Source organism: Botryllus schlosseri, chromosome 16, assembly GCF_051294905.1.
Source record: "Botryllus schlosseri isolate E-star chromosome 16, Bs_hap1, whole genome shotgun sequence".
In the NCBI taxonomy this organism is placed as follows: domain Eukaryota; kingdom Metazoa; phylum Chordata; class Ascidiacea; order Stolidobranchia; family Styelidae; genus Botryllus; species Botryllus schlosseri.
The window spans coordinates 3,818,475-3,828,282 of record NC_137251.1 but is presented as its reverse complement, the minus strand read 5'-3'; the positions used below and the strand labels follow the sequence as shown (position 1 = coordinate 3,828,282).

The window sequence follows — 9,808 nt, the reverse complement described above, 5'->3', positions numbered from 1 at the left end:
TATCTATAGCCTATAACTTGCCACAATTATTTTCATTAGCAGCATGAGGTAGATTGAAGATTTGCGTTTTACTTCAACTGGTGTTTTGATTTTTACTAGCTCCACCGAGTCTCTCATTGTGATATAGCTACTGTTTCTATACACTGAAACATCATTTCCTATGTAGCAAATTTATGGAGATTGGTTTGAATTGTCCTGCTTCACATGACTATCCGTTTCCTTGTTCTGACATTTGCTTCAACCCCTTCTATAGTACATAATCTTTGTTCATAGCATATTGGTATCATATCTTGAATCAAGATACTAGTAGACAGTAGCCTATCAAATTCCTCTACACTAGTTATATACCCTAAGGCTAACTCGTGGCCTAAATGTATGCTACCAACGAGCAGAACTGCTCAATTGCATTTGTACTCTAATGACTTGTCTGGTTCAGCTAGATTGTTGCAATTTTTGTTAAGTTTTGGAAAGTCTCTAGTGGTAGTAAAAGAAATGCATAGATTATATAGTCGCGACTCGATGAGTGTGTTCACTAAATAATGTATGATGCCCGAGTTTGCAATCCTCAAGTTATGTTTACAGTCAATGTAATTTAAAGTTATGATGATGCTAGACAATGTAAGGTAATTGCATTCGTATGCCAGAACACATAATCAAGATCAACCATGCCAACACTAAAGGAGCTTGGATGTAAGCTGCAACTTGAAAGATTGTTTGTGAGATCTGAATTGGTATGTAACAGCAATTCGATATGTTCATCTTGGTGTGGTAGGTAGATTTTGGCAAATATTGCTTCTGCTCTTTAGGAAGCCATTCATGAGTTGAACAAGCAAATCCGAATTCATTCCGAGGAATTGTCGCACTTGTTCTGGACCACAAGACAGCACCATCTCAACTTGAACCGTTTCATCACAAACCATGGTGAGATATATCAATACTTTGGGTGCGTGCCAAAATTGGCATGCACACATATTCGAAATTCTAGGATTCACTATTCATAACAATGATAGGAACTTTGCGCACTACGCATTGGTCTAGTCTAAAGTAGGCTACATGCTACTATTGGAAGTCATAGGCTGGTACAGAGCATCCAAGAATTGTTTTTCACAGCTTTTTGAATTGTGAAATATAACTCCATGACTAATCAAGCATTGCTAAACCGACTAGTAAATAGTGCTACAAAGAGATGGTGATTCAATACAATTTTTTAGTTGGAAGATGTTTTTCGCACAGTTGTGTGGCACGGTTCAATCCTTCATGTGCTTTCTTGACAAAGGTGAAAAGATATAAAAGCATTGCTGTACAAATGACCCCAAAACATACAACTTGACTACTGTAACACAAGTATAGGTAATCCACCTGAGCAGGCTTTCTCAGTTGAGGAAACAAGCATTGTTGCCAACCAGCTTTGTTACGTATATCATTGATCATAAATTGAATAACTGTTTCAATAAATATGTTATAAAAGTTTCATTTAGTAAAGTACATATCAAGCTTGATTTCATTCCTAAATTCCTACTTGAAAACACTGTATTTTGGCATTTTACAGGAGCGCCTGCATCATGTTCTCAACGGTTGAATACGCTTGGATCTACGAAATTTGTGGATGGCTACAAAGAGTTGGGATATCAAGAATCGATGTATGCCAACTTCCTCCAAGCCTTTCGTAACAATCCTACTCTGGCCGCGGCATGCCTGGCGTATGGGGAGAAAATGTCACTGGGAGCCTCCCCCCACGTTATGCATTCGGTGGTTACTGGGATATACGGAAACAGTGTGTTATCGGGATCGTACTCGCAGCTACTGGAGGTGAGCTTTATTACCTGCATTATACAGTGCTATGTTTTATGTTTAATAGTGACGATGTAATCTTATCACATGTCTACATGAAACCAGTGAAATACTATGATGTAATGTTCTTCGTCTGTGCATGGTGAATAATAGCTTGCTTTCTACTAGTTGGCGTATATAATATAGAGAGCAATCACCAAAGATTTTCTTTGATGTTTCGGTTGACAGCGTAGATGCACCAAATACATTCTACCAAGTAGTAGACTCTGCCAATGTCTCAATGAAAGACGGAAGTAGTCCTACTGAGTACTGTAGTGGCTAATACAATGAAGTTGGCATAGCAAACCCACTAACGTAGCCTTTCGACATTGACATAGTAATAATTATCTTGCTATTGACTACTCCTTGTACTAGTAATCCGATTTTGACCATGTATTGTTTCCAAAGTGCCTATCATACAAAATGAATGGCTAACAAAATACGAAACCTATCAGTACTGTACGCTATGCAAAAAGAATTTCATCAGATTAATGATAGTTGGCCAATTGGAATGACTTGTCATTGTCAGCATTCTCATGATTATTTGAAGATATGTTGGCTGTATGTTTTCTTTATTATTTGTGTTGTTGTGTCTGTGGTCATTCCTTGCATTCCTATAGTGTATAGATGAGTGTTGGTCAGGAGCAGCTTGATGAACAGGTGCTTAATTAAAACAAGCTTCAAATTTTAGATAACAAGCGAGTTCCACATAGGTCTGAATATGGACCCGTCTGTTCACGCTATAACAATTTACAGAATATGTCTCTGTGAAGTATATAACTCAGAAAGTAGCTGTCCAATATTAGGTTGTAAGCTGTCTGGTACTTAACTGAGAGACTGTCCTGGTTTGCTGTCATGATAGTTCTTCTTACAATATATTTGTCCATACACAGTTTATTCAAACGTTTGCAAGTAGGTTTACATGAATCTCGTCTCGAGTCGACTAAACATGAGCTTATAAAGACTCGAGATCATTGCGATAGGAAGTCATATTCCTATCCGAATATGGGCGTGAAAATACACAATGTTGTCTGTTACACTATGATGATCATGGCAGTTACACATGATTATGCAGATCCTTTGATCAAAGCAGGGTGAATAGTATGTTCTTCATCCCATTACAGCTGATGGAAACACTGATATTGTTGCAACTATCTGCGGAGGAAGAACCAAGGAGGGTTATCAGGAAGGGAAACTCGCAGTTTTGTATTGCTTACAAGTGAGTGGGTTCTAGACAGTGTGCCATGTGCGCCAGGGAATTTTTTTGTCCTGAAAGCAATCTCGTAACATGTGGGATCAAGCTAATCTCTCAGAACTATTGATCTTGAAGAGATTGCGAACCAGGGATTTTCATCGATTCCCATGAGAAAGTCCTTATAACTAAGACATCTGGAATCAATTTATCAATCATGTATTCGTGCTGTAGACCCTGTTTTTTCCATCCAATCTAAACTAAACTACACTTTGACTGAGTGGCATGAGATAAGTACTACTGCATATACATTTCAATACATGTTCAAATTTGTTGACCACAAATAATAAACTATAGGCCTACTCTGTCTAAGCTTTATAGCCCGCTTTAGTTATGTGCCAGAATAAGACATTAGTTCTGGGATAGACTACAAATGCTGTGATATTTACTCATCTATTGACTTTGAATACGATGCAGCGCGAGATTTTGCCTGGATTATTTTGTATAAATAATTATGGTAATTCAGTTTTAATGGGGGCATTTTCCCAATCCTCAGATCTACAGTTAATATTCTGGTATTCATTTCCATTAGCTACCATTAGCTAACAATGAGATGACAGTGTATCTCAAAGCTAGAAAATGGTATTGGTAGATCTTGCCTACAAGCCGTAGTTATAATTTTTTAATTTTTCAAATTGTCTCCTTTTGGCATAGTGCTGATTTCAGAGTCGTAAAAGACGTTTGCAAGGTCAACTCTCATTCTTTTGAACAAGGATGTGTTTAAATTTGTTATGCAACATATTGTATTAGTCAAACATATTGGGTAATATGAGGATATTGTCCGTTGCCATATTTAAGTTCTTCACCCGTGAAAGCTCGGTTTTTAGTCCCCCCAGAACTGTACTTCATGGATGTTTTTTGCTGCAGACTTTTTTCGGAATCGACGATAGCGGGACGGCTGTTTCTAACCACTGCGCTGCAAGAGCCAATCATGCAAGTATGTACAATAAATTAGGAGTTTGTGGTTCTAGATATTTTTTTGAAGTTTATCAGTTACGATTTATAGCATTGCTGGATAGTTTTACACATTCATTGTAATACGATGGCTCAAGTCATGTCCAAGGTTTAGGATTTCGGAATGAGGTGACTTCATGCTATGTCAATAATTTGGACTTGATCACTATGTGTTACACCCTGACTTCGTGCCACTGGAGTCTGGAGTAAGGTAACTTGAGTTCACTCGAGATTTACTTGTGAGATAAAAACGTCATAAATTTTTTAAACCTGTTTTTATCAAGACCGGTGGATTATGTACCGTTTTAATATGATTTACAGCTGATGTGATTTCACCTTCAAACAAGGCAGACCATTTAGTCACGTTGATTTCCTGTTGCAAACATACGAATCTCTAGGCAGGGTTTTCCTTGGACTGTGTGCGGACGTCAGCAATCCACTTCAAGATTTTAATAAGGCTTACCTGCCAACCGTATTTCAAGTGTTGCACGGAGTATTGGTTTTGACTCTATCATAAATTCCTGTCTGATTTCTATTGGAGAAGTTGACAGAACTATTCTTTTATTTTCATGTCTGTAATATTAATATGATATAATAGATAACTGTGATATCACAAATGAATCCACTAGTATTGCTACGACTTCCTTTACGAATTGAGATCTTCTCCTTGTGACTTTCAATGATTTTATTGATATTCTTTCCCAATAATAATTAAGGTGACAGACACATCCAGCCTGCTGCTGTATGCAATCAGGTCCTAAATATTTAATGAATGCATCATGGTTTACCGCGACCAACATCACACTACATATGCCTGTACCGATCAATAAAATGCATCATACCTTTCGGATTGAGTGTAATGCGTTGATAATGGTATTGCTGATCAGCAAATGTTTGTGATGGTGTCTTTAACCCTTACGAGGTGGGGCCATATTTCGCAGAATTGACCTTCCCTTTTCAAATTCTCACCGTGACCCCACCAGGTCTTGAATCTGGGCCTTTCCAGTTTAAAAGTGGGCGGAGTATAGCCCTCTACCGATTCCACCCTTGATCGACACCCCATGACATGTCTGAGGTTTTTTAATAAGTTTAAATAAACAAGCTTTTCCCCCAAAAAACTCTCTCTCTCTCTCAATTTTCAAGGCTGACCCTCAGGATGGCGTCAGAGAGAGGAATGTGATGCTTCAGTGCGTAGCCACTGTTGCCTGGTTTCAAACAAGCCGTCAACCATGGTTGTAAACCGCGCGGTTCGTCAGATATCGAAAAATGGAAAATACATATAAAATTTACAAATGGGCGTGGTCAGTGAGTGGTCATCAAGGTCAAGTTCATGATCAAGACTCAATCGGCCCCTGCAGTCCGGTTTATGGCATAAAACAACGCGATATGCTTTCTTTTGTCATATCCAACCATTTGCAGGCATAGTAAACCTGTTTATGACTCTGAATTTGCACTTGAACTTGACCTAGATCTTGAAAATCATTGAAGCGTGACCAACATTTACAAATCTCCCTCAGAAAACTCTCCAGAAAACGTTTTGATGTTTGAAACGGTGAAAATTTACATAGAAAACCGTACATGTCGACTTCTGATGTTCTGGCAGATTTTCCGACAATATTTCCCACTCGGAAAATATCCGGAAGTTTTAGGTGATAACCGTATTTTATTTTATTTTTTATTTTTTGTTTATTTTTACAAACCAAAATTTTTGAGTAAGGTACTTAATACATCGGAAAAGTCTCAACTTTTCAAAAAACGTAGTACCCGATGTTAAGGGCGTGTCAACATGGAGAAATCGGTGTCGGAGACATGCCATATCAAATATGATACGCCCACCTCGTAAGGGTTAATGTGAGTTTAGCTAACTGATGCTAACTCTTTCGTAACACATTGACTCACAATGAAATCTCTTTTGAAATACAGCCCAAGTTGATTAGTATCACATATCAGCAAACAAGCGAACCCGTTTAAAATTGGCCGTGAATTTCATCAGGTACTTATGGAAGATGAGTTGTATCTGGAACGGGACGCCAGAAGGATATTGGATTGCTTCAGTCTCGTTGACATTGAGAGAAAGTTTGGAAAACGAGACGATCCAGACTTTCAGGTATTGCTAAAGTGATGATTGTGATTCCATTTGAAGGAAGAGTTATGTGTGGTGCTGCATTGAACATACACAAAGTTATGTCGAAAGCATTACATATTCGAATTATCTTTTAAGACTTTGCGAATACAATCATAGGCAATATGGAACAACCCAGCTTGGAAAGTTTCCGATACTTTCTAGTTTCTACTACCGGTATATTTGACTCACACAGCTGTTTACCAATCTGCTCCAGGCGTTAGTAAACTTAGCATACCGAGGTAGCGTGAAATCGTCCAAATAGGAGGCATTGTGTAAAATTCCTGCCGAGTTTACTGATCAATATGTGAATGCATGAGTGCGTCATGAATTGAGGTTTGATTCAAGTACCAACAAGGCATCTAGCAACAGTGTTGCAATCAGATAGCCGATGATGGATCTGAGCAATACTTATCCTGTGTAAGTGTATAATTCCCCGGATGGATTTTCGACAGTGTTTTTCTTGATTATATGTTCTCTTACGATATGTAATAGTCGCTCAAAGCATTGGAGCAGAATAATCAGCCTAATGGTTACAGCACTAAAATAAAGTCGAACCAAAGCTACTGTTTGGCTTTGCATTATCCAAGACTGAATTTGAAACTTTCCATTCATTGGCAGGCCCGTGTCGACAAGCATATCAAATGGACAGAGGATCGATTTTTTGAAATTTGTAAAGTGTTTGTGGAGAGTCTGCAGGCGGCGATGTTCTGCTTTCCCAAGTCTCTGGGCTGGCTGATCTCGCGGACGTACCACATAATCAAGGACTCGGGTATGTGTCCGTGGGCTTGTTGTGCCTGTATCTACGACCGAAAAGTCTTCAAGTTTTAACATATGAATTCACGCAATGGATGTTTTGAGGGCAGCCATCTTCAAATTCTACACAGTGAACCAACTATTTACATACTATCATCAGATTGCCTTTACACAGCAGCAGCATTAATTCACTTGATTGTCTAACTAATCACATGTATTCGTCGTATACATACTTAATGCAAGGTATCTCACCTGGGCTAACATTCAGCCTTTCTGACATCGTTAACCTGTGAAAATGACAAGATTGTCCGTAGTCACCTTGGTCGACTTATACGCCGATTCGCATTTCTGAGTATCACTCATGAATTCCAGCTTGATGCTCAGCAATCGAAGGCCATAAATTCTGCCGTTGGCAAACATCTGTCGGATAATCCCGCTTGTGCGAAAACTTATTTATCGAGACGACTGATTTCGTGTCGTTGGAAGGGGCCGTTCGCGTTCACACTTTCATTTGTGTACCTCGGAGTCGACTTTTATCAAAATCCACCAGCCACGGCTGTGTCAACAGAGAGAGTTCGTGTACCATCTAAAAATAGTACATCGAACGCTCTAGTATTCGAAATTTCATCCTGGTGATGGCGACGTCAAATTTTGTGATACGATTGTTGATATGCGATGTTCTTTTCCAATCTCTACTAGCTGCTGACGATTAGGCTACCACGGACAAGTTCAATTGTATATTGACATCAAAATAGTACGGATGATTTGAAAAGTTCTAATACCATATGTATCATTTTCAAGACCACAAAAATGTAATGCCAGTCACATAGCCTACCACATTAAAGATATATTGGTATTTTTGACCGCGCCAAATTCAATGCATTTCGATACAATGCCCCAGGTAGATCGCGAATTAAAGTAACATCGTATAAAATAATGCACGTAGCATTTTGTCACATGTTTCGGATACCGTGATTCCACCACTTGATATTTCAAGCCTTCCAAGGTCGCAAGAAAGTATCAAAACTGGATTTTTGGCACAACTTGTCGTCTCTCTCTACTCTCATCATTGCAATTAGTACTTTATTCGAATTGGAGTACTTGAATTGTTTTGACCGGTCCTGCTTTGTGACCCTGACAATTTGCATTCTTTCAGGTTCCGTGTCTGAAAAAGATGCGAGGGCGGTATGCGCGGATCTCATGATACAAATGTTCATAAGCACGGCCATCGTCACTCCCGAACTGTACGGGATCACCGGCGACGTGCCTGTCAGCGAATTCTCCCGCTTCAATCTGATGCAGATTGCCCAGGTCGGGTCTTGTGTGTTTGTGATGAGATTTTGTAACGCGGTAAAAGTTGTCTCCCCAAAAATCTCTGCAGACTCTGCAAATTCTGGCGCTGGAAGGCGGCGAGGCGCACCGCGACGCGTTGTTTTACAGCCGTTTCGAGAAGGTAAACGTTATACGCATGCAACTACTCACTCTTCGTGATTTTTTCCACTTATAAAACTAATGTAGGTAGGGGTAGCGGGAATTTTGGATTCATTAATGCATAATTAATCTGCCGTCAGTGCCTCGGATAGCTTAGTGGCGACTCGCTTGCTGTGGTTGATCGCAGTTGATGAATGAATTTGTAAGAAGCGTTCTTCCCATGTTGTTGGACGTCGGTGATTGAGGAGAAGCCAAAATGGCACACTGATGTTAAAAGACATAGGAACTCCCCGTCCCTATGTACTTTATGAGACGTGTGCTGTCGTGTGCAAAGCTAGTGGTGGTGTGTACAATTGTGCCTGTTCTGACGTCCGGTTTTCCAACTCAGAAGTGGTGAAAGGTAATTTTCTAAATTCTTCTCATATCGTCGCTGGAAAACCAAGCTGTTTTATCTCCATTTTTGGAAATTTTGACTGCTTTTTCTATCACTATTTAGACACCAGGTTCCAAGTTCCTAAGTAGCATGAATTTCTAGTGAAGTGTAGCCTACATATGAACTTGAATTTTCAAGTTGAAATGGAAATAGAACTGGTTTTGTCCAAATTATATGGTCAAAGTCAAAATTTCCAAAAATAGGCATAACACTGTTTGGTTTTCCAGTGACGATATGATCATAGCTGACTTAATGGCGATAACGTTTAAAATTAATTAACTTGACATGTCTCCGGAGGCCGAAGGAGTGTCATCTAACATGATTTTGGACAGAAATTGAGCATTAAAAGTAGACTTGGTGTTACTGACTGAAAACATGAATTACTGTACCTGTTTTTTTAAGGAACATTGAACTCCATGTAAACTATTGAATCCACTATCCGAGCAAAGAAATCTGCCCGTTCGAATATGGTCAAATTATGTTGAATAGACAATGGACATACATACAGCGTGCTGCAATTTTGCAGGGTTGCGTCAGCTCGTTGGTGGATAAAGTGCTTGACGCCGTGCCTTTCGACGAAGCTCTCAATTCCTCGTTGTCGAAACATAATTTCATCGACAGCTCCATCTTTCTTACCGTCTATCAACTGGCCGAGTTGATTCACTTCCTTCAAGAGCTGCAGGTATGCTTGTGTGTGTCGCTGTGCCCCGTAGTAGCGATAGGCTTACTGAACTGTAGCCCATCGCATGTTTAGGGAACCAGTGCTACATCTGAATTGAAGCAGTGCTTTTTATATGTTCTGGTTATATCTGTGCTACACGCTACACATAACACTGGCATAGCAAAACGATAAATCCTTGGAACATTAGTATTTTAGAATGAATAGATTAAGGCTGAGTGTCATATCGCTGTTGCATGCTCCTAAGGCTGTCCTTGTAGTCGGAATGACAAAGCCCATGCAATAATGCTTCATGGGCGATTGCACATCGTCTCAAAATTTCTAGTCTCTTGGCATGGGAACTATTGTATG

General features: G+C 39.5%; 1 protein-coding gene across 1 annotated transcript in view; it reads left to right on the top strand.

Moving 5' to 3' along the window:
• Positions 1-9,808, top strand: part of LOC145458603 (GTPase-activating protein and VPS9 domain-containing protein 1-like) — a 30,730-nt gene continuing 20,922 nt past the window's right edge. Inside the window, exons 1-10 of the mRNA XM_080337019.1 lie at positions 1-731; positions 807-921; positions 1,550-1,809; positions 2,955-3,049; positions 3,950-4,019; positions 6,030-6,143; positions 6,780-6,930; positions 8,071-8,225; positions 8,296-8,367; positions 9,305-9,460. Coding sequence (XP_080193145.1) covers positions 666-731; positions 807-921; positions 1,550-1,809; positions 2,955-3,049; positions 3,950-4,019; positions 6,030-6,143; positions 6,780-6,930; positions 8,071-8,225; positions 8,296-8,367; positions 9,305-9,460 — 1,254 coding nt within the window. The 5' untranslated portion in view covers positions 1-665. The remainder of the gene's footprint in view (positions 732-806; positions 922-1,549; positions 1,810-2,954; positions 3,050-3,949; positions 4,020-6,029; positions 6,144-6,779; positions 6,931-8,070; positions 8,226-8,295; positions 8,368-9,304; positions 9,461-9,808) is intronic.